This window comes from Thalassophryne amazonica, chromosome 13, assembly GCF_902500255.1.
Source record: "Thalassophryne amazonica chromosome 13, fThaAma1.1, whole genome shotgun sequence".
Lineage (NCBI taxonomy): Eukaryota > Metazoa > Chordata > Actinopteri > Batrachoidiformes > Batrachoididae > Thalassophryne > Thalassophryne amazonica.
Window position 1 is genome coordinate 21,893,063 of NC_047115.1, and position 26,380 is coordinate 21,919,442.

At 40.6% G+C, this 26,380-nt stretch overlaps 1 protein-coding gene across 1 annotated transcript; it reads left to right on the forward strand.

Annotated features, from left to right (window-relative positions):
• Nucleotides 1–288: 288 nt before the first annotated feature.
• On the forward strand, nucleotides 289–20,010 carry LOC117523893 (transmembrane protein 26-like). The gene is made up of 6 exons (XM_034185515.1): nucleotides 289–701; nucleotides 3,374–3,470; nucleotides 3,717–3,806; nucleotides 6,206–6,414; nucleotides 6,735–6,814; nucleotides 19,428–20,010. The coding sequence occupies exons 1-6, from the start codon at nucleotides 511–513 to the stop codon at nucleotides 19,721–19,723; spliced, it is 963 nt and encodes a 320-aa protein (XP_034041406.1). The 5' UTR covers nucleotides 289–510; the 3' UTR covers nucleotides 19,724–20,010.
• Nucleotides 20,011–26,380: the final 6,370 nt, after the last annotated feature.

Here is a 26,380-nt window from a genome sequence, read left to right on the forward strand (position 1 = left end):
CAAACTTCAATATCGGTTTTTAACACACACAGAGGCTTACATTAGCTTGTTAATTAAGATAACACCTTTAAATAATCATTAATTTGCATGTGTGCACTCGCTTTATGCTTGGCCCCCTGAGCACAGCCCCTTTCAAGAGAATCCTGCATACGGCCCTGCTGGAATCTCTCCTCTCTGAGGTTATAAAGTGGTTTTCCTGAAGTGAAACCAGCAGCGGATGCTGATGTGGTGCTGCCCCCTCCTGTGCAAGCAAGAAGTTTTTTAATGGACTTAGTCAATCTGTGACACAGCTTGCATTGTCAGTATCCGCACACAAAGACGGGACTCACTCAGCAGGGGCGGACTGAGCCCCTTTCCGGAAAACTGGACCCTCTTCCTATAGGCGGGGCTTAGCAGCAGCGACACTATGTGGACATTCTTCGACAAACCACAACCAGCAGCATTTTTTTCAGTTCTCTTGCAAACTGCAGAGGAGCTTTTGGAGAATAACGGGACAGCTGCAGCAGCATAATGATCCTGGTCAAGTTCACATGTGCGGTTGTGACCAGACTTTTATTTATCCTGGTCTCCCTGATTGGAGTCTGGAGGGTGACCTGGGTGAAGGCTGACTCTACTTACTGGCTCCTCACTTTCCTCTTTCTGCCTCTGGTCGTTGAAATGATCATCACTTTGAAAAGGAGAAAAGGACAAGATTATAAATGGTAAGTTGAATTCTTTGTGTAGATTTATTATTTTGTTCATTTATTTATTTATTTTATTTTGTTGCTACCTCTCCCAAAGTTTGCATCCTGCTTCTATTGTTTTAGGAGTTGTAGGTCAGAGGTGGATGGGAAAAGCTTAACTTGAATTCATATAGAAAATAGATTATTATTTTAATGCTTTAAGACACTGAAATGTACTTAATTTAAATGTACTTAATTTATTCATAAATGTACTTTTATCTAAGATACCACCACCACTACTACCACTACTACTACCACTACTACTACTACTACTAATAATAATAATAATAATATAAATAATGATAATAATGTTATTGACAACACTAACAGCATACAAATAAATAAAGTGCTTGACAGACTAAAATACAATTTAAAAAAACAACACTAAAATACACTATTGTAAACTATAAAGTTGTCCTCCAGAATGGCAAGTTACTGAGTGGTAAAGAGTTGTGTATTTGTTTAATATGTACCAATCATAGGGATTAATGTCAGTGTTATTCAGTTGATTCTTTGAGTCACAACCTGAAAGATAAAAAGTCAAATTCAAAACACTTTCCAATAAGGGTACATTCATTGACACAAGTTAATGCAGTAATACACATTAACTAACAGTTAATTAAAAGTTACCTTATGTCTTTGGTTATCATTGGTGTTCATTGTTATAAAATGTATGAAAACCCTTAATAAATGGTTGCTTTCTGTGTACTTACTGCTTATTGTTACATTGATTAATGTACTCTTATTTTCAGGTCTTACAGGACCTTTGTTTTTCCGTCTTATGTAAACTTACACTGTCAGCTAGCACTATAGTTACTGTTTTACCACCAACTTGATGAGAATACGCCTTACTAATTTTTTTTTTTTTATCTTTTACTTAAATTTCTACCAAACTGTTAGCATTTAATTTAACAGCTATTCATTTTCTCTCTACTTTTAAGATTAGGCTTAAAACTTTCCTTTTCGCTAAGGCTTATAGTTACCTGGACCATCCCTTGGTTATGTTGCTTTAGACGTAGACTGTGGGGGGGTTCCCATGATGCACTGTTTCTTTCTTTTTTTGCTCCGTGTGCATCACTCTGCATTTAATCATTAGTGATCGATCTCTGCCCCCCTTCTCGGCATGTCTTTCTCCTGGTTCTTTCCCTCAGCCCCAACCAGTCTCAGCAGAAGACTGCCCCTCCCTGAGCCTGGTTCTGCTGGAGGTTTCTTCCTGTTAAAAGGGAGTTTTTCCTTCCCACTGTGGCCAAGTGCTTGCTCATAGGGGGTCGTTTTGACCGTTGGGGTTTTTCATGGTTATTGTATGGCCTTGCCTTGCAGTGTGGAGCGCCTTGGGGCAGCTGTTTGTTGTGATTTGGCGCTATATAAGAAAAAAGTTGATTGATTGATTGATTTTCGTTTTCTTTCTTAAAACAGCAAGTATTAGCATAGCTCCAGCTGCTAAAATCACATATGTTTGAGTGCTAGCATGCTAGAATGTTAACTTAAATTTTGGTGACACCCTTATTTTCAGAAGGTCCAGTTGGGTTTCAGAAAAAAAATCTTAATTTAAAATATAGTTAGCCATAACCCCAACCTTCTGACTGGAGTAGACTGCCTTTTTGCTTACTATATTTTATTTATACTTATTTACTTTGTCTTCGGGTCTCCTATTCTCTAACACTTCTTAAAGTGAGACATTTTAGATTTACTATTCATATACAAGATGATTATATTTAGACTTTAGCTGTTAGACCTCTGTACTACTACTACAGCATAAAATTTCAAATGTTCTTGAATCACACAAAGCACAACATTTTATTTTTAATAGTGATTGGTTTTCATAACTGATTGATAAATTATCCATATGAAGAGTAGATGCAACTAGCTTGGGACATTTTAATGTGCAAAATGTGCTTGTATAGGGAAAATAAGTACCTGTTTTAGCCTCATTTTGGTGAAAATGCAGTTCTCTGAAATACTGATCAACAGTAATAATTAGTAAACAAATGTGAGTACACAAATAATGTGAGATTATCGGTACACAAAATTATAAAATACCGCAAATTTAAAACTACTTTGAATTTTTTAGGCGAACATACTGTCTTTTGCTTTAGGTCAAAGTTAAACTGTTCGCTTTGAAATTACAAGTAGAAACTTAACTTTGATTCCAGGTATGATTCTTTTAAAATTTATGGTGTAAGTTTGCTTATAATGGGTTATTGCACTCAGGTATTTAGTTATGCACTATATTATTTTATTTACTACAAGACTTTGTATCTGTAGATTATATTTTATTTGGGATGTTAAGTTGTTGGTGTTTCCAGCAATAATTTAACAACAATAATTTGAAGAGCATTTTTGCTGTCACTGAAGTGAATTCTTGGCCAACTTGGCTGAAAATTGTCACACTGACACGTTATAATAATGACTGTTAGGGAACAAGATAATAAGCATTGTGACAACAACCCACAACTCCCCTATCAAGTCAACACGATAATAACGTATCAAACTGCAGTATGTATTGTCCAATATGAGATCACTGGAGTCTGTGAAAACATAATTACTTTGTGGAGTGTGTTTTTAATGCTAAATGCATGATGTCATTCTATGATCGGTATCTTAGCGTGTCTTGAGGTGCCAATGCTGGTGTGCTGTTGGCTGTCTTGCAGGTTTTCTCCCCCAATTTTCTTGTTTCTCATCAGTATTATTCCCTCCATCTGGATCTTGGAGCTTCACTACCAAGAAAATCCTGCCGGTGACTCTGAGGTACTAAAATCCAAATAACTCTAATTTCTGCTTTTAAAAAGTCTGGACGTTTTCCAGACATATGCAGTAATTTAATGGACAATGTAGATAGAAGGTTTGCAAATGTGGACAGAACATTTGCAAAAAGCCTGCTTTTTCCACATGATTTAGTGTTTTATCAAATCACCTTTAAACTAGAAAATTTTGAGGTTTTAAATAGGCTGAAAATTACAAGCAATGTGGTAAAAGACTGTTGACTTTTTCCAGTGCAAAAGGCTCGACTCTTGGGCAAACGTGCGTGGGGTGATTACTATAAATGAGACGTGGACAAATCTCACAAACCAAGACTACCTCAAGGTAAGTGCAACTGATACTTCAAAAGATTGAAAATTAATCAGTAAATAAATAAGTAAATCCAGTGAGACGCTAAGCAAAGACACGTCATGTTTTTTTTAAGTTGTATCATCTTTCTTGGGAACTGCTAACTTAACAGCACAGATTACACAAGACATGATTGGTAGCGAAACTGAGCAAAACCTGTAGTCAACAAAAATGTAAAGCAGTGTGCTACTACACTGTAATGAATCTCTCTGTAAAGTTTTTGCTCCCTCATTTCTTCTTGAGAAGTTCTTTCCACAGTTTAATGAAGTGAATGTTGAAGATATGTGAGTCATATTTTTATTTTAATGAAACGGGCAAGGTGACTCTGCATTTTGACTGATAATATAAATTTGAAATTTCATTTGCAATGCTCAGCAGTCACACGTGAGATGACTCTTCACTCTAGATTATATTTATCTGCTTTTTAATGAAGTCCATGTGTTGTTTTTGGATACAAAAGTATCTATGTTTTGCAGTAGAATGATCAATTGTATTTTGTGGTTCCATTTTATATTTAGTTACTTGTGGGACTTTTATAGAATTTGCATTGTGTTTTTGACAGTGTTATTTCAAGTATTTATTTCTGACTTTTCAGTTCAGCTGAATTTTATTTATACATCCTGAAAATCACAGAATGTCTCTGGAGGTTTTACGATACCCCCTGTCCCTGAATGTTTTCATCAAGATGATGAGAACTCCCTAGACACCCATTGCTGCAGTTTCGAGGAAAAGAAAAAACAAATGATGAAACTAACATATAAAATGTGAAAATAAAAAGGACTTATCAGAGACCTCCGGATGTGACTCTGGGAGACTGACCTCAGCAAGCAGGGAACAGACACATCTGCCTCCACATGTTGAAAAAGTCCCAGGATGGAGTCAGCAACAGCGGTTTGAGATACCTTAACCCCAGACAAATCTGTCTGTAAAGACATGGACAGAGGAGGGTGGAGAGGGGAGTGGGAGAGTAGGGTTTGGGAAAAGAAACTTCTCAGAAGATAAGAAAACAGAACAAAAATTAGTAATGTACAAGCCTTAAAATCTCTTCTTGGTCAGAGATTCCACGGCAATACTAATACAATCTAACACTGAGTATATCTATTACTACCCGCAGGAGGTAATGATAGGTTTAACATAAATAAGTCCTACGTAGGCTTTGAAGCCCATTAGTGCCTATCCAGAGATTCTGTAGCGTGAAGCTGATGAGTCTGAAACTTGGGCAGGACACCTGTCCAATGCAAGTTACTTCCCCAGCCAAACGTTGGTACACATTTACAGCTGAGTAGACTGAGACAGATCAGATGAAGTGTTTTGTCCAAGGACTCAGATAGACTGCGTGACTAGGAATCAAACCCAGGTCTGCATATTGGTAGCCAAATGCCTTATTCCACTGAGGTACCTGCAGTACTTTTGGCATCAGAATTACCAATAATGCACTGCAAGAACTTATAAACGAGAAAAGGTGTTTGAAAAGGTGTTTCTGCAGAAAGGTTAATGTTATTTTTTTCTTTATGAGGATGTCAGTTAAAAAAAAAAAATGAAATTAGAAATTTAAATCCCCCCCCCAAAAAAAACAAAGAGAATTTAATCTTTTTTCATTAACGGAGCAGTCCTGTACAGATGAAGAAATCCTATTAACCGTACTTTGTTGGTGTGCAGCCTCACACATGATTCCACAAGTAAAAGTGCTGCAAAAGTAACTGAACAGTAATTTAATAAAAGCATGGCGTAGTTCACCCAAAATAATGCTTTTTGTTTCAGTTTATGGCAGCATAGATCTGAAATTTGTTTGAATTGATTTAAATCAATTATTTATCCAGTGCCAAATCATAAAATAAGTTACCTCAATGCTCTATACACAAGTAAAGTCAAAACATTACCCACCTCATGTGCAAGCGCATTAGTGATAGAATACTTCTGTTGCAACTAGGACCACTTTGGACTATATCTTCCACATCCGCTCCAGTTGTTCCTTCAGCCCTTGGTAGTTCTTGATTTTCTTGTGCTCCTTCTTCCTGATTTTGCTGTTGGCTGGGATTGCCACACTGAAACATACAGCATTTATAAGTCAGTGATTGTACTGATGCCAGATCAGTTATTGAAGCAGAAGCTTTCCGGGGCATTAGCTCACCCCACCCCAGGTCTACCTCCAACTTAACCCCAAGATGCCCCGTTTTTCAGTGAAGTGAGTTCCGCAGTTCAAAAGTTCCAATATTGCCTGTACACATAGAAAGATGCAAGTTTAAACCCACTCAGACATGAGATTACCTTCAGTTTATCCCGCACCTTGACATCCTTAATTCTTTCAACTTATTGATTAATATCTGTATTTATTTCTGATTAGTGATCTTTAAAAAATTTCATGATTTTTGCAGCATTTTGACCAGATTTTCTCAGTGGTCTGTCCCAATGAATGGATCCTGGCTCTCCATCAGATCTTGCTCATCCTCCTCATATTGGGAAAGTGGCTTCTCCCTTTGGGGGGCGGAGTCACACGTGACGAACTGTCTCAGCTCCTTCTGATTTTTGTTGGTACAGCAGCGGACATCCTCGAATTTACGAGTGAGACGCTGTCAGATGTCAAGTGGGTGACACGTTCATCATATTGTGTGTGTTGTGTGTGTGTGTGTGTGTGTGTGTGTGTGTGTGTGTGTGTGTGTGTGTGTGTGTGTGTGTGTGTGTGTGTGTGTGTGTGTGTGTGTGTGTGTGTGTGTGTGTGGGTGTGTGGGTGTGTGTGTGTGCGTGTGTGTATGCTTTAAGCTTTCCTGTATATCTCAAAAGACATGACATTGAAATTATTTGACTAAATCTTCTCATGTGTGCTGAGAAAATGTATTTGAGTGTCATTTGATTCCTGGTAATCAAACCCAGACTCTTCCTATGTTTTCCATATGTCCTTGTCAGAGGGAACAGCTCTCAGCTGGTCTACATTGTCTTAGGAGTATGGACGTGGAGCATGTTACAGTTCCCACTACATCTGGCCGGTGAGTGCTTGTTTGTGACTGTGACATCTCCCATAATTCTGTAAAGCCAATAACTTTGGTCCTTAACCAATTACAGCCGTATGTTGTTGCGCAGAACTTTTCCCCAGTGTGAGACAATCTAAACAGCATGTTTAAAAATTGGCACAAACATTGCAGAGTCAGTGGCATCCCAGCCAGCGTTGTCAGTAAACAATGAAATGTAGTCCAGCTGAAATCATCTTTGTCAAATCTAAAATCTGTTTTTACGACAGGAGCCTTGATTAAATCATGCAGAGAATATCGTGTTTCAGCTCTAATATTCTAATCATTTGACATGGGTGTACTTAAACACTTAGGCTATGTTTACATTAACAGCTGGACTGGTTTGTTTGCCACACTTGCGGGGTTTTTTTTCCACCCCTCCTATCTGGATGGTTCAGATTCATGTTTGTGAATAATCTGAACCTGATCAGACTGTTCTCACAACGCATGCATCTAATTCACCTCCAGAACTGCATATACAGTAGTGTTCAGAATAATAGTAGTGCTATGTGACTAAAAAGATTAATCCAGGTTTTGAGTATATTTCTTATTGTTACATGGGAAACAAGGTACCAGTAGATTCAGTAGATTCTCACAAATCCAACAAGACCAAGCATTCATGATATGCACACTCTTAAGGCTATGAAATGGGGCTGTTAGTAAAAAAAGTAGAAAAGGGGGTGTTCACAATAATAGTAGCATCTGTTGTTGATGCTACAAACTCAAAACTATTATGTTCAAACTGCTTTTTTAGCAATCCTGTGAATCACTACACTAGTATTTAGTTGTATAACCACAGTTTTTCATGATTTCGTCACATCTGCGAGGCATTAATTTTGTTGGTTTGGAACCAAGATTTTGCTTGTTTACTAGTGTGCTTGGGGTCATTGTCTTGTTGAAACACCCATTTCAAGGGCATGTCCTCTTCAGCATAAGGCAACATGACCTCTTCAAGTATTTTGACATATCCAAACTGATCCATGATACCGGGTATGTGATATATAGGCCCAACACCATAGTAGGAGAAACATGCCCATATCATGATGCTTGCACCACCATGCTTCACTGTCTTCACTGTGAACTGTGGCTTGAATTCAGCGTTTGGGGGTCGTCTCACAAACTGTCTGCGGCTCTTGGACCCAAAAAGAACAATTTTACTCTCATCAGTCCACAAAATATTCCTCCATTTCTCTTTAGGCCAGTTGATGTGTTCTTTGGCAAATTGTAACCTCTTCTGCACATGTCTTTTATTTAACAGAGGGGCTTTGCGGGGGATTCTTGCAAATAAATTAGCTTCACACAGACGTCTTCTAACTGTCACAGCACTTACAGGTAACTCTAGACTGTCTGTACTCATCCTGGAGTTGATCAATGGGTGAGTCTTTGCCATTCTGGTTATTCTTCTGTCCATTTTGATGGTTGTTTTCCGTTTTCTTCCACACGTCTCTGTTTTTTTTTTGTCCATTTTAAAGCATTGGAGATCATTGTAGATGAACAGCCTATAATTTTTTTGCACCTGCGTATAAGTTTTCCCCTCTCCAATCATCTTTTGAATCAAACTGCGCTGTTCTTCTGAACAATGTCTTGAACGTCCCATTTTCCTCAGGCTTTCAAAGAGAAAAGCATGCTCAACAGGTGCTGGCTTCATCCTTAAATAGGGGACACCTGATTCACACCTGTTTACTATTATTGTGAACACCCCTTTTCTACTTTTTTTTTTTTTTTTTTACTAATAGCCCAATTTCATAGCCTTAAGAGTGTGCATATCATGAATGCTTGGTCTTGTTGGATTTGTGAGAATCTACTGAATCTACTGGTACCTTGTTTCCCATGTAACAATAAGAAATATACTCAAAACCTGGATTAATCTTTTTAGTCACATAGCACTACTATTATTCTGAACACTACTGTATGTGAGTGTCCCACAGTTTGTATGAACTTTAAAAACAAAGAAAGTAAAAAATCATATTTGGCATGTTTACACTAAAATCAGTACATTCTTGACATTTCCACAGCACTGACGTTGCCAGTCTGTGTCACATGGAGCAAATCCGGTATAACATATTCTGATTCAGGTCTTTCCAGCTGTATGAACACAGCTGGATTCACTTACTTCACTCTTGGGTTACTGCTGGCTGATCCAGAGAAAAGAACTCTACAAGTTAAACAATGCAGCAGATTTCTGATGCACCAACTCTGAATGGTGTGTTGCCTCTGCTGCACATGGGAAAGAAGGTGGTTGGTTGAATTTACTGCTGTAGTCAGGTGACATGCTTGGACTCTAAACAGAAAACACAGTTGTACATAATTTCTTGTTTTACATTTTATATTTTGTCCACATTTTATTTTTAGTAGTGCATATATTCAGATAATTTATTTTGTTAAATTTTATTATCTTTTATTTGGCTAATTACTCGCACCTCAGATAAGCACCTTTTGGAGTTGCACTCAAATCTCGTTGGAATGTAAATTACAATGACAATAAAGGCAATTCTGATTCTGAGAAAAGATGGAAGAGTAATGATTATATCAAGCATCAAGAAATGGAGAAAACATTGAGCACTCAGGAAGCCCAGGTCATTACTTTCTTTTATAAAATAGTAATATCCTCCGATGAGTAATAACACATTAAGCAACATGATGTTAGACTAATTGCTTCAGTTCCAGGTTTCTTCTACTCTGTTTATATATACATATAAGATAGTATTGGGAAACAGCCATGCAAGAAATTTCAAGATGCATGTTTAAAAAGCTGGTCAAGACAGTATGATATGCTGCAATAAGACAATATGATATGCAGCAGTGTGGAAGTAACCCCTTGTTCACATTAGCTCCAAGAGACAGAGGCAAAGTGATGAGCTGCAATTCATTTTCATTCAGAGTGAGCGTTTTACAGCGGCAAGTATCAAGTGGTCATTGTGCCACCTGATCGGCAGTGCCAAATACGGAATAGGCTCCCAGAAAGCTGTATTTATGTGTGAATCTGTTTGGTATGTTTTTTCTTATATTTTCAAACAGTTAGCAAGAAATTAACACTTTTAAATCTAAATACCATGTTTTCTTTTTTCTTTTATTTTGCATCTTCCTAAGATGTTAACAAGCTCACTAGCGACAGAGGAACATCACTGTGACACATTTTACTGAAACAAATCAATTGAACCTTGGTTCCATCAAACAGTCGGGCATGGTGTCCGAGCAATCATGAGCTGGCCACGCCCTGGGAACGCCCATCGAGCCACAAATACTAACTTCTTGTCTGCTTCATTTGTAGCTAATCTGGCTGTAGATTAAGAACCAGTGTCGCCAACTAATGGTCCCCCCTAAAAATTGGTCCGCCCTGCCTTCACTGTGCATGCGTCATTTCGGACCACAGCAGCATCATTTCTGAGTGTCAGCCGTGATTCACTGATTATCGCCTCATTTCTGCTTCAAACTGCACTCCAGTCATCATCTATCTCAGTAACAGCTATCTGAAGCTTTTGTACAACAATCATTTCCACATAAATTCAGCATTATTTCATAATAAAAGACGGCGGACCGATCAGAGCACACAGCAGCTGCTGCTGTGCCTACGTCATCTCAGAGCATCAGTAATGACTCACCAATTATTGCCTTGTTTCTGCTTAAAGCGGCCTCACAATAATCACATTATTCCCTTTGATCGCTTTGGGTGTAGAGAGTCGGACTCAGACGTGCTGCTGTGGTCCGAAATGACACATGCACAGTGAAGGTAGGGCGGACCGTTCGGTCGGTGACACCGGCCTTCAGACACTGAATGGATTTTCAGATACAATCCAATCTTATAAGTTAATCAAGTTTTTCAGAATCAGAAGACTTTATTAACCCTAAAAGAAACTGCTTATGCTAAAATTGCACAGATAAACGGAGACACAAGTAGACACGAGGGGCAACATATAAGAAAATTTACCATATAAGATGAAAATTATAAAAAAGATAAATATCTCAGTAAGACTACTTAAAAAGGAGTTGAGGGAGGAGTGATGTGGGGAGGAAATGGTTTTCTGTGACATTGTCCAGAACGCTTAATTCTGCTTAGTGTTCCTCTAAAAATGCTTATCTGACCAACTGCCACACTTTAAAGTTGGTTATTAGCACTCGTACCACAGTCTCTTATACAAAGAGACTGGTAGCATGGTTTTGAAAACATGGCTGTGATTGGTCCATCTGATACGTCGGCCGCTATTGGCTATCACGCCACGCTCTGTGATTGGCTATGGCGTAACCGCCGAAAATGGAAGTTGGTTCCACTCCTCCAGAGACTGTGGTACCAGTGTTACGTTGTAAACAAAGGCTGCAGCCAATCAGAGAGCGGCGTGTCTCAGCCAATCAGCAAAATGTTAGAATCCTGACTAAAAGTCACGTGACCAAATAACCTGATTCCGACTCCTTTGCATTGGCTGGAGGAGTGGAACCAACTTAGTGGGCTATTAGTATTGTCAACAATCGACCAAAGTGTATGTATGTTGTCTTTAACTTGTCTTTAGTATGGAGTATACATGGGTAATAATAATAATAATAATAATAATAATAGTAATAACATAGCACTTTCAGTTATACATAGAAAATGCAGCAGAAATTAAATACGATATGATGAACAATATGTACCACCATTTACTTCACATTGACAACATAATCAATAAAATCTGATAAGAAATTATTATTTTATATTTACATTATATTATCATATATATATATATATATTCATGCAGAATATGAAAGTCAGTGTGAGGGGAAAAAAGTGCATCAGAGAACTGGCTTGATGCCTGATACAGAACACTGGCCAACTGTTCCCACTTAGGAGTCGCCTCAACTGCTGCAAGCAAAGAAACTACAACGTAAACACACACACACACACACACACACACACACACACACACACACACACACACACACACACACACACACACACACACACACACACACACACGGAGCCGCGGCCATCACGCAACACAGACTCATTCAGGCCATCTTTCTACTTCTTAACATAAATAAAACCATTACATTTCAGTTGAGGCACAACTAGCTGATGTCTTTCAGGATCTCGGGTCTGTGGGAACTTAGCACAGACTGTTAAGAAAATAAGATAAAAAAAAAAAAAAACTGACCAATAAAGTAATAAATTAAGTTCAGATGGTGTAACTTTTTTTCTCAAAATGACAATCTTCACTCATCAATCTTAATTATTTATAACCACAGCTTTGTTTCCAAATGAGCATTCAGAGTCATAATCTTGATACTGTTAAGTATATCTTTACAGTCATAATGCATTTAGTGCACTTAGTGTGTTTACAAATAAAACTTCTCATTCGTTGTGCACGCTGGGCAGGATTGTGAGTCGCCGTTATGTGAATGTGCTCAGCATATTGGAATGACTTATAAACACAGAAGGTGCTTACAGCTGCTCGGTTTAATACGTTTATGCATATTTTGACTGGGTGTAGTCACTGTCACAGTACTCACCTGTGCACACCTGATCCCATCCAGTCTCAGCAATGAGGCACCAGCAGTTAGCTTCAATGATCTCCGATGAAGCCCACCCAGAAGAAGAAAAAGTTGCAGTTCCTTGACTGGCCACATGAGGCTGGCTCCAAAAGTGAGCAAGTCCATGTTAAAATGTCCAACTTTAGAGCAGAAATGTTTACAATGTTAAAAAAAAAGAACTGTACGAGATCTTTTTTTTTTCTAACTGAGACGTTTTAAGCCATAAAGTTATGCATAATTAGGGGCGTGGTCAGTTTGAGTGCCAGCTCGCTAAGCTGAGTCCAACTCTCATAGCGTCTTTAGCTCAGAGTCCATTTAATGTGTGAGTGAGCTGTTGGGAAGGGCTGTGTCTCTTGTTTTAATACCTGGAGCAATATGGCTTGTTGTGCGGTGAAATGTCCTAATGGATCATCTAAGATGTCTTTGCTGCAATATTCACCTGGGGTGAAATTTATTAAGTTATTTAGTGTTGTATGCTAAAGAATTAGAACTTTTAGCAGCTGTCGGTAGCTTGATCTGTTAGTTCCCATTAATGCACGATTATTGAGAAAATAAGTGGCCCCATAACTTTTAATGCCCACATCAAACCAGCTAAGCTAACAGGCTAATGCTGGTTTGGCCTCAAAGATAGAGGCATGTTGAGGCTTCTTTCGTTCATAGCCAAAGTCAGCACTGCCAACATGGCGACTCCCAGATATGAGCTTCATATTGCCTGTTCTGGGTCTGTATAGAAAACCTATTGGTGGTGTCATGCAGGGTTTGTAAAAGTATATGTCCAGTCTGTGGTGAGGCAAAGTAGATCCTGGTGGGAGAACATCAGGAGATTGTTTCTACTTTCAGCAGGGCGGGGGTATTTGTGATTAGTTCGGTGTCTGTATGTGTCCAGTTCTGTAATTCAAAAACGATTGCTTTGGCTGATTTAACAGTTTTAATATCAACATGGCTCAGTTCTCCGATGACATCTGCCAGACATGACTGTGAACCCAGCTTTTGGATTTTATTTTATTCTAAAGTTTGACACAACTAGCAGATTGTTCAGTTTTTTTTTAAATCATGGTTTCTTTCTCTCATGATATTAATGTCATAGAGATAAAGGTGTCAATCTGACTTCAGAAAGGGCAAAGAGGGTGCAGGATTCTTTGTTGTAACTACCAACTCCACCAGGTGATTTCATTGATGAACTCATCCCATCTGCTGTTAATCAAATATGTTTACAAGCAGCCAATAACCTTTTCATAACTGGAATATTAGCAATAACCCGGTTGCGCATGGCCATGTAAACACCCGCAAAATGTTGGGAAAGTGTAGTGACACGGACCCACAACAGGGGGCGTAAATGAACGGACAATAGAAGGAGTTAAATTAGAACACTTTACTGTTGTGAATGCCACAACCAAACACAGATTACAGAATGTATACAAGTCAATCAATAATGGTGTCGTGTGGGCAGGCTCGACGATAGGAGACGCCCGTCTGGAGACGAACCGGAACCACACGATTTCCACCGCCACCGAACCCGAGGGATACTGGAGCCGCCAAGTCCCGAAGTCCCCAGGTGGCCACCGTCTCGGCGTGTCGGATCTGGTACTGCTGGCGGAAAACAAAAACAGTCAAGTGTGGGTGTGTGTACACCCAGTAACAATTATGGTGGGAATTCCACCTCCACCTCTCACTCTATATCTTGCAGAGTACCGCAGTGATTCCTTATGGGAAAAGAGTGCCGTCCAGCACTCTCTCAGCTTCCACCGACAGAGGTACCAGTACTCCTGCAAACACTCACAATATACAAATTATATTGTACCACACAAACGGCTGAGGATATTACCTCTCAATGAAGATGATATCTCGGCGATGTGGTGGAGGTGTCTTCCTGCTTTTATTCCTGGTGTAATGTAGATGATCAGTGACAGCTGTCATGGTTGATGGGTGACAGCTGTCACCTCGGCAGTTCCTGGAGGCGGCAGCGCCCTCTCGTACCTGAAGCCCGCACTTCAGGCAGGGCGCCCTCTGGTGGTGGGCCAGCAGTACCTCCTCTTCTGGCGGCCCACACAACACAAAAACCCGAATATGCTCATATTCCGGTTTTTAAAAACCCGAATATGACCCCTGGGTTACTCCTTTTCTAACCCGAATATCAGGTCATATAAACGCGCATCGGACTATCCCCATAGAAAGGAACATTATTTTGTGTTCTGCACATGTCCTATCCGCAAGGAATCTTGGTCTTTTGAGTACGGCAACTACTTGTATGCGGTGCGCGCAACCCACCGGAAACCACAGAAGCAGAGGTAAACAAGTATGGTGAAATCCAGACGCGGCAGCACAGCACCACACGTTTGGAGCGAGGAGGAAACAGAATACTTCATCATATCATGAAAGACATGAATATAATGTCTTTTATTGACGGTAGAAAAAGGAAGAAGAAACGGAAATGACGCATATTTGCGTCATGACGTTCTCTGTGCGTCTGGACGTTGTCCATGTGTCGCTGTTTAGATGGGGATATTGCAAATGATACCAGTGACCATGTATACAGGAGTAACTCTGTCTGCTTAAGCATGTAAACGGGTTATTCCTAATGATTCAGACACCGGAATATTGACCTTAACCCGAACATTAATGGCATGTAAACGTAGTCTGTGAAATCACCTGGTAGTGTTGGTGGTTACAAAGAAACCTGCACAGTCTTTGCCCTTTCTGGAGTCAGGTTAACACCTATGTAGAGATTAGTGAGAATTAAGACAACAACTGATGAAACAATGGAGGAAATAAATTTATTGCACCCTGGAATAAAATGACTCAATTTTGTAATGGGCAGAAAGTCTGAGAAAACAACACCCACATAGATACTAAACCCCTATCATGGTAAAAGGTTCAGAGCATAATTCAGCACGTAAAATAGGATCTACCTCAAGGCCCAATGGTGTTCCATAATATATGCTTTACAATATACACCAGTTGTCCTGAAATATGTTTGGAATCTAATGAAAGAGTCATGGGAAAAGCAAATTATTGGGAAATCATGGCAAAACACAAGAGGATTCCTAAAGAAATAAACTCCTCAACCATCAATCGCTTTGGGCAAATCAACTTTCTGAATGTAGACAATAAAAGTAAAATACTCTTTACAGAATGTCTGGAACATGCAGCTATCATGTAACACCAAATGCAAACACAAATTGTACTGGCTAGTTATAGACCTGGGCATTGCCTTTGGATCAGTGCCTCATGCTCTGGACAGCCTTGAACAGTTTCCATGAACCAGAGGCCATAATACAGCATATCAAATCTTAATTCCAGGAGCTTCTATTTTGCGTTGCAACAAAAGATACACTGCTGCTGGCAGCTCCTGCAGGTATCAGTGGCAGGTTGAACCATCTCTCCCATGAAATTCACAATGGCAAGACAAATTATCACCAGACCGCCATACTAGATGGCTGAACAGTGGTCCTCCATGGCTTCTGATCAGGGTGTACATGGACGATATAATCACAATAATCACAACAAAGCTTTGCACCAAGCAAAAATGGAAATCAAGCCAAGCACATTTCACAGCATTTACACAGTTATTGGCAAGCTCTTAAAGATCTTCTGGTGGTCAACTTTCTCCACATCAGATCACCTCAAGTCAAACGGAGTACCAATCAAATTGACTTGAACGTTTTACGCAAAGTAGAGTATCACCATCACTCTCCTGAAATCAACTAAATCCACAACTGGAATTAATTTTTGCATTAGATGTTCATCTTTCATTTCAGTTATATTGGAGGGCGGTCAGATGTCTTCATGAAGGACATTCTTAATGGCCCCTTCACACGTAGTGTGAAGTTTGGACGGAGTTTGGAAGAAAACAGCGAAACAGTGTGGATGCAAACACTGGATGCGAACTCGTGCCTTCCAAAAGCTCTGATTGCCAATCAGAGACTTTACCACTGAGCTACGGAGCTGTTCCTTGAAAGCTGCGGGAATCTGCCTCATATCAGGAAGGACATGGAAGTATTACAATAAAAAATTTTTAAATCACACACCATATAAAAACACTGCATTTATCAAGCAAGCAATACAAATATGATCCATCTGTTCTTCTGTAAATGTCCCATGGTCTCAGACATACAGTCATGAAATGACATGAATGAGAAGCAGTTTGCTCGTGTAATTCATGTCCACATCTGCTGGCGTATCTCCAACTGGCCACGTGTGCGTGCCTTGTGGACGACACTCCGCAGGACCCCACGCCATGTGGAACAGAGCTCACGTGGGTGACGTGACAGTGAGATCACCTGCTGCGTGTTCTGATCCGACGGTTCGTTTCAACCTGGGAGCAGCCTGTCCATGTGCGCACCGTCCTCGCACTCGCTCGCTGCAGCACATCGCCACAGTGATATATGTTTTTATTTATGTCCACTTGATAACAGCAAACAGACACACACACTTCACAGTGGGCAGTTGTTTGTCCATGTCTGTCCAAACACAGTATGTGGTGTCCAGCTGGAATGTCCAGATCCACAGATTTCCACAGCCGCTTCAGTGGGAGGACACACCTGTCATCTCAGTGCACACACCAAAGCCACACTCCTGTGTGACAAATTTCTCTGCGAATACAAAAGTGATTGTCTGCAGTCTGTTCTCATGCCAAGAGTGCGACTGGCCACACATTTTCTAAGTGCTATGCAATTGGTATGTTCGTGCATGTCACCTGGAATTTGGCCAGCACCTGCCGCGAGAGGGTGCGATGGGTTTGCACAGCGCACACTTTGTCTTTCAGACACTTGTGTGCCCAAATAGTTGTAGCAACAGGTGTACGAGGCATTGAAGGCTGGGACAACATTACACAGTTTGCACACAATTCCTGCGTCATCCACACTAAGTGTGCACTTCGTCCAAACTTCACACTATGTGTGAAGGGGCCTAAAGATATGTAACTGCATGGCTCATTAGAATTCAAGTTCCCCAGATCTCAGACAAAAACAGTACTGTTTGTCATATGATTTATTCATTCACTGTCTGAGAAGTGAAGGAAATGACCCCAAAGGCGATCCTTCGGACATGCGTCAATATCAGCATTCATTTGATAAAGGATTGTGAATATACCTCATCTTGATCAGGGTCACCACAGAGATCCACATTGGGATTTGTCACAGGTTTACACCCTTCCTGACAAACCTGCAGTTCTACATGGAGAAACATGTGCAGCTCTTGAGGTTCCAAAGTGGTCTCCCAGCCAAGTACTAGTAATGAGGACTTAACTTCTGAGATTTGACAGTATCAGGAAAGCACAGAGCGCTACAGTAGTGTTCAGAATAATAGTAGTGCTATGTGACTAAAAAGATTAATCCAGGTTTTGAGTATATTTCTTATTGTTACATGGGAAACAAGGTACCAGTAGATTCAGTAGATTCTCACAAATCCAACAAGACCAAGCATTCATGATATGCACACTCTTAAGGCTATGAAATTGGGCTATTAGTAAAAAAAAGTAGAAAAGGGGGTGTTCACAATAATAGTAGTGTGGCATTCAGTCAGTGAGTTTGTCAACTTTGTGGAACAAACAGGTGTGAATCAGGTGTCCCCTATGTAAGGATGAAGCCAACACCTGTTGTCCATGCTTTGTTGGGAGAGTGTAGTGACACGGACCCACAACAGGGGGCGTTAATGAACGGACAATGGATGAGCCAAAAAGTAACAATTTAATGTTGTGAATTGCACAACGGAATACAGACAATAACAATAGAGGAGTACAGTCAATCGTATACAAGGTGACGTGTGGGCAGGCTCGAGGATAGAAGACGTCTGTCCAGAGGAGAGCTGGATCCCACACGGCTTCCACCGCCAGCGGATCTGAAGAACACCGCAGCCGCCAAGTCCCGAGTCCCAGGTGGCCACTGTCTTCAGCTGTCAGACCAGGTACTGCTGGCAGAAACAGAAACAGTTAATGGTGGGTGTGTGAAGACACACCCAGTAATCGTCCCTTGATCAGTTCCTCCGGGAGGGAGAACCTCCACCTCCAGAAACAGTTTCACCCGTGCAGCTCCTGTCAGTCTCTTCCCTGGAAGGAGTGAGAGGCGAAAAATGTCACACTCCCACTATCCGCCAATCCAGCTTCAGACTGAGTCCACAGGAACACGGCTGCACACAGAACAATGTTTAGTTACAACAATAATTACCGCAGAGAAGGTTACCTCGAGTGGTAGCTGATTTCTCGGCGGGGAGGTGGAGTTGCAATCCAGCTTTTATGGTGATGGTAGAATGAGTGACAGCTGGTGCTGTTGACGAGTGACAGCTGTCACTCTCTGTTGCTCCAACGCCCTCTCGTGCTTGAAGCCCGCACTTCAAGCAGGGCGCCCTCTGGTGGTGGTGGGCCAGCAGTACCTCCTCTTCAGCGGCCCACACAACATGCTTTTCTCTTTGAAAGCCTGAGGAAAATGGGACGTTCAAGACATTGTTCAGAAGAACAGTGTAGTTTGATTAAAAAGTTGATTGGAGAGGGGAAAACTTATACGCAGGTGCAAAAAATTATAGGCTGTTCATCTACAATGTTCTCCAATGCTTTAAAATGAACAAAAAAAAAACAAAGACGTGGAAGAAAATGGAAAACAACCATCAAAATGGATAGAAGAATAACCAGAATGGCAAAGGCTCACCCATTGATCAGCTCCAGGATGATCAAAGACAGTCTGGAGTTACCTGTAAGTGCTGTGACAGTTAGAAGACGCCTGTGTGAAGCTAATTTATTTGCAAGAATCCCCCGCAAAGTCCCTCTGTTAAATAAAAGACATGTGCAGAAGAGGTTACAATTTGCCAAAGAACACATCAATTGGCCTAAAGAGAAACGGAGGAATATTTTGTGGACTGATGAGAGTAAAATTGGGTCCAAGGGCTGCAGACAGTTTGTGAAACGACCCCCAAACTCTGAATTCAAGCCACAGTTTACAGTGAAGACAGTGAAGCATGGTGGTGCAAACATCATGATATGGGCATGTTTCACATAATCTGAAATATGACGCCTCTCAAAGATTCTTTTTAGGAATGTTATTTCTACCACCAACCTCTTGTTTTATTTATTTCTTTTTAATCTGTATTTGTTTCATAGTGGTGAACTCCAAACCAGAGGGTGAAGACAATCATGCCCTCCAGGAATTGTCCCTCATGACTAAACACAGCACGGACATGTGGTCTGTCTTGGAGGCACTCTTCATTCATGATGGGCCTTTCCTTGCCGTCAGACTGGCCGTCATGACCTACTTTGACGTCTTCCACCAGATGCTGATTTTCTTCGCCATCAAGAACTTCCTGACGGTCATACTGAATTTGTACAGGTTGGCTGTTATATGCCATGACTTCAGGCCAGCCAAGAGTCACATTGTTGAGGACATCGGCCTCCCATGAACAGCTGAACTATGGAGATAACTTAAGACAGAGACACGTTACCCTTAAAGCTACAGTGTGTCAGACTTAGGGATGCTTATTAGCAGAAATGGAATATAGCTTTATTAAAGTCTGTTAATTTGTGCTTAATTACATGTAACAACAATTTCATGTGTTTTCATAAGCTTAGAAGGAGCCCTTCATATCTATATGGGAGCGGGCCCCCTCATGGACGCCGCCATGTTCACACAGTGAGTTTGATAACCCTCACAACAGAAGGCAAGGGAGCATGAATCCCCATCACCAAAGAACAGAAAACAGTAAGGGAAGTAAAACTGGACCATTGATGCCATAATGCATTCTGCAACCTCACCACTAGATTGCACTAAATCCTACACACTAGCTTTAAATATTTGAAACAGCAGAAAGGTGAAAATTCTGCTGTTATTAAAGTATCCCTGTGTTTTCTGCTCTGACATGAATTTTTGGAAGATCAATTAATTGTGAATAATTGACACTGTCAGGGACAGAAAGCCATCTGCAAGCTTCATCTCACACCTGCAAGGAGATGAAGCTGTCAAGTTCACTCATCGCGCTCGACTGTTTCACATTCTCAAGCTTGTGTTTTACTTCACTGTCATTTTGATCTCTGCAGCATTAACGTCTGGCAATTCAGGGAAACACAGCAGCTTTTCAGCTTTTATTTCCAGGCAGTTTCATCTATCGTGAACATCAGGGTGTTGATATTAAAACACCCGTACATACAGAAGAGCCATAACAATATGTTTGTATGAATAGAGATTTATTTCCAGTACACAGGCTACGTGTACAGCGTAATGGGATAATAGTGTCCTTTCCCTGCGTATGTCCTCTGTTAAAGATGGTTTGCTCTGTGGTGGTTGCCACGACTGCAGGGCCCTGCATGGCTGTGAGGTCGCATCAGTTTGGGGGCTTTGTGGCATTGATGCAACTCCTCGCTGTCATTCACATTATCACACATCTTTCTAATAACTGGGAGGCTGACTCGTGGGGAACTACGGGTTCTAGATGTGGTTGATGTGGTATATGGAGGACATTTGACATTTGGGAAAAATCTGTTTACAGTTATGCTACATTTTTTAAGTACTGACATACGAAAAATTTCTTGGCTTTTATGAAAGTCTTTATTGAAGGTTTAATCTGTTTTCAGTTGTGTTCAATTTTCTAAAATGAATTGTTGTCATCAGTAAGCTTTTCTGAAGCTGCTTAACCAGTACAATATTCCATGTAAATAAATTATGAATAAGTGAAGTTTTATATTTGCAGTATGACAGTTTTCACATTAGATCATATTTCTTTCTTTCTTGTTTTTTTTTTTTGTTGTTTTTGTTTTTGTTTTTTTGGCCTGGGTGAGATATTATTGAGACACGATTCTGCTGTTTTCTCCAGATTGTGAACATGTTAATTCTGCGTTTGGGGTTACATGTTTACAGAAAATGTCCAGATGTGAATCTGCTGTTAGAGAATGGACAGAATGATGAATTCTGTCAGGTCTGCAGCAACCTCACAAGCTTTTATTTTGAAATACAGGCTCTTATTATGGAAGTGTGTATTGGTCTGATTACCTTGCCATTTTCATGACTTGAATCCTCATGAAAAAATACATAAATATGCCAAAGGAGGAAATTTCTGGATTTCAGTTGATGCTCCGGATACACAAACACACAGAGGCCACTTCCCTTTAATTATATGGATGATTGCTGACGGTCTCTGGCCGCCTCCCAGTTTAGTACCATCCTCCAGGGATTCAGGGTTCAAACTTTCCCGCAATACTCATGATGTTCCATTGGGTAGCCAGAGGGTATTTAGATCTCAATGCTCACCTCCTTTCCTCCTGTGGGAAGAGAGGGATCTGTCCCCGGTGCTTAGGGTTAGGGTGAGGGTGGGTCTGTTTACTACAGAGAGCACTACAAAACAGGATGTAGCTATTTATATATTATAGGTCTGTAGTGCTACAGACAGGACCTGCAGCCAGATAGTACCCGGTATGGTGCAGCACATGTTGAAACCTCGTTTCTGTTTATACCAATTAATCCTTATACTGCAAAAAAAAAAAAAAAAAAAAACTTTGGCTGTGCTCCACCAGGAGCTACCAGACTGCAGGTTGGTGACAGTAGAAGCCTTATAGACATGATCTCCATGCTATAAGCCAAGGTGAGTCTCCATGATGAAGCTGTGCACTCACTGATTTATCAGAAGTTTCACTGATACGACAGAAATGTGTATGTGGACTGTTGATGGTCCAGTTAGTGAGAGGAGAGAACAGGTGGCTACTAGTCTATTGTCATCTTTCACACACTACACAGATTCATAGCATTCCCACATAAGTACACATGCATGTCCACATTCATGTAATGCACGTCTTCTCAGGTCACAGTAACATAAAATCCTGTATATTTTGAAGATCGCTTCTGTCATCCTGACCGCCTCCTCCACTAAGCATGGCTTGTTGTTTGATTGTTGTTTTCTTCTTTCTCTTTCATTTCTCAGTGCTTGTTGGCATCTTTGTTGTTGGTCTGTCTCATTGCTGTGGTTATTGTCACCGTTAGGAAAATTGTGCTGTTTTGTGATACAGCATCCAATTGCTGCTGCAACATTTAAAATTTTGTATATTCCTTATGGTGTGAGTGAGACGTGACATATACAGACAAGGTGTTAGAAAGATCAGGGAGCAAGGTCTGGCACCAAATCCACCAAACTATGGAACTGCCTTAGGTCCTGAATGGTAACCATCCAGGAAGACAACCAGTGGAATCCCACCTTCTATCTGTCACAACCAAACAACATGTGGGTGTCCCATTGCTTCTTTCTAGTTGCTGAGGTCCTCAACACTGAAGCACCTGTGTACTGCATCGTGCTAATAGAAACCCGCCACGGCACCAAAATGTCAGCGTGGACATTCACAACTTTATGAAGAACATTCCGTCATATTTGTAGTGGTAATATCTACAACCCCAATTCTAATGAAGTTGGGACGTTGTGTAAAATGTAAATAAAAACAGAATACAATGATTTGCAAATCCTCTTCAACCTATATTCAATTGAATACACCACAAAGACAAGATATTAATGTTCAAACTGATAAACGTTATTTTTTGTGCAAATATTTGCTCATTTTGAAATGGATGCCTGCAACATGTTTCAAAAAAGCTGGGACAGTGGTATGTTTACCACTGTGTTACATCACCTTTCCTTCTAACAACACTCAATAAGCGTTTGGGAACTGAGGACACTAATTGTTGAAGCTTTGTAGGTGGAATTCTTTCCCATTCTTTCTTGATGTACGACTTCAGTTGTTCAACAGTCCAGGGTCTCCATTGTCGTATTTTGTGCTTCATAATGCGCCACATATTTTCAATGGGCAACAGGTCTGGACTGCAGGCAGGCCAGTCTAGTACCCACACTCTTTTACGTACGACGAAGCCACACTATTGTAACATGTGCAGAATGTGGCTTGGCATTGTCTTGCTGAAATAAGCAGGGACATTCCTGAAAAAGACGTTGCTTGGATGGCAGCATATTTTGCTCCAAAACCTGGATGTACCTTTCAGCATTGATGGTGCCATCACAGATGTGTAAGTTGGCCATGCCATGGGCACTAACACACCCCCATACCATCACAGATGCTGGCTTTTGAACTTTGCGCTGGTAACAATCTGGATGGTCTGTTTCCTCTTTTGTCCGGAGGACACATCGTCCATGATTTCCAAAAACAGTTTGAAATGTGGACTCATCAGACCACAGCACACTTTTCCACTTTGCGTCTGTCCATTTCAAATGAGCTCAGGCCCAGAGAAGGCGGTGGCGTTTCTGCATGTTGTTGATGTGTGGCTTTCGCTTTGCATGGTAGAGTTTTAACTTGCACTTGTAGATGTAGCGGCGAACTGTGTTAACTGACAATGGTTTTCTGAAGGGTTCCTGAGCCCACGCGGTAAGATCCTTTACACAATGATGTTGGTTTTTAATGCAGTGCCACCTGAGGGATCGAAGGTCATGGGCATTCAATGTTGGCTTTCGGTCTTGCCACTTAATGTGTAGAAAGTTCTCCAGATTCTCTGAATCTTCTTATTATATTATGGACTGTAGATGATGGAATCCTTAAATTCCTTGCAATTGAACTTTGAGTAACATTGTTCTTAAACTGTTGGAATATTTTTTTCATGCAGTTGTTCACAAAGTGGTGATACTCACCCCATCTTTGCTTGTGAATGGCTGAGCCTTTTGGGGATGCTCCTTTTATACCCAATCATGACACTCACCTGTTTCCAATTAGGTGTTCTTTGAGCATTCATCAACTTTCCCAGTCTTTGGTTGCCCCGTCCCAACTTTTTTGAAATGTGTTGCAGGCATACATTTCAAAATGAGCAAATAATTGCACAAAAACAACAAACTTCATCAGTTTGAACATTAAATATCGTGTTTTTGTGGTGTATTCAATTGAATATAGGTTGAAGAGGATTTGCAAATCATTGTATTCTGTTTTTATTTACATTTTACACAATGTCCCAAATTCAGTGGAATTGGGGTTGTACTGTATGAATGTATTATTGTAGACCCTGGATAAAAGACCACATCCAGAGGAATAAAATATGCACCGCAACCACCTTGGGGCCTGGATGGCAACCACCTAGGCAGACAACTGATCCATCCTCACATTTCTAAAGTAACCACTTAGGTACAGCCAGGTGATGTGTAGGCGTCCCCCTGGACCTCTCTACCCACACTGAGGTACCTGCATGCTGGATCATGCACAGGGAAACCTGCCACATGGCCAAAATGTGGTAGCTGACGTTTCCTCACAATGCAAGTGATACTCTTCAACTGAGTCTCCCCAGGTAACCGCTCCTTTGACATACTAAAGTCTTTCCAGCTATTCCAATGGATCCTCCAAAGAGACCTAGTACCAAAGACATCTCCTCATCACCTTAGGACACTGATTAGAGTCTCATAACTGTACGTAGTGCAGGAAGCACGGGGGCCCTAAAGACGTGGACTTTCAGTCTTCTGCAAAGATATCAGCATCACCAAATGCCCCTGTCCAGAGACCTCAAGCATTTCGAGTTATACATGCTTTATTTAGGTGATGGCCAAGGGGTTAAAATGGTTGACCCCTGTGTGTAGTGAGCATCTTGCATGGCAGCACCCTGACATCAGAGAGTGAATGTGAGGCATCACTGTAAAGCACTTTGACTATGAAAACCCCTATATAAATGCAGCCTATTTTCCATTTATAATTATTCCTTAAATTTGACTTCTTGAGTGTCTTCAAGAGTTGAAATGCATATCCGCTTCTGCACTTCCTGTGCTGAGGTCAACTTCAGAACATCTTTACATAAACCAGGCCACAGCGATACAGCTGATATAGATATTACCAAAGTGCAGTTTTGTTTCTGTTGTCTATGTAAAGGCAGTGTGGCAGTTATTGTACTTACTTCCGATGCAGAAGGTCCCAAATTCAAGGCCACCCCTGCCCATTCTCCATGCAATGGGGAAGGGCATCTGGTTTAAAACTTGTGCTAAATCAGTGCTCATTTCGACTGGCTGTGGCGACTCCCAAAGGGAGAAGCTGAAAGAACTTACTACGTCTGTTAATAGTTGTCGTTCAGAGGTGGCCAAAACAAATCAGTTTGAAGTCACTTTGCACTGACAGTGTGATCTTTCGACCTGTAAATGATATGCAAGTCTAGATTTAAGCATTTCTGAAGCTACAGAAATTACGCATCATAGGAAAAGTGTGGCGTATTCCTGTTTTTTAACCCATTCAAATGTCACAAGCAACTAGAATTTATAGTAATCGACACAAAATGCTTGTCCATTGCTTGTGCATTGTTTTTTTGATAGTATATTCAGTCTGTTTTGCTATCCTGACTAGGTTAAGACAGTAAAACTCATCTTCTGAGATCACCGTCCTGTCAGCACTTTCGACCTTTGCGTCATCCATTAACCCTGTGTTGTTCCCACTTCCCGCCGTCTTCATTTCCACCCAACAGGACGCCAAGTAATATGCACAGTTTGAAATGCTTCCTGTGTTTCTTGAAGCGATTGCATGGTTTTAGTTATGAGCACATTCTGCTTTCTTTTCAGTGATCCTTCCGCTGGACCTTCAACCTTTTGACCACAGTATTCCACAAGAAGGCGGTATGAAAAAGAGACGACCCCATGTAAGATTTACAAGCTGAACAATCTGGTCTGGATCTGTTGGTTTTTTCATTAGAGAGAGTCAACAGATCATTCTGTTAACAGAGTCGAGTCAGACAGATTCCAAGCCTCTTTCCTCCCTTCATGTGTCATATTCTGCTTTAACTGTCTGGAAAAGTCAAATTTCATTTGGGGGAATCTTGTGTTCATATTCACATTATTTCTGTCTTGTCTTCAAATGATTTTCATTACACCAGTAGTAATTCAAGTGTGTTTGTGTTTGGTGTAACAGCATAAATAATAATAATGTTGGAGAAATGTCTTCAAAGACATTTTGATTTGCATAATAGACTATCAAATATTTCACAATATGTCTCTATATGTCAGAGCTGTAAACAGAGATCTTGCCAAGATGAAACACACTTTCTGTCATTGTTATTGCCTCACCAAAGAAAGGTCCTGGGGTTTTGGATTTAAACCCATTTCCAAATATTTGACACG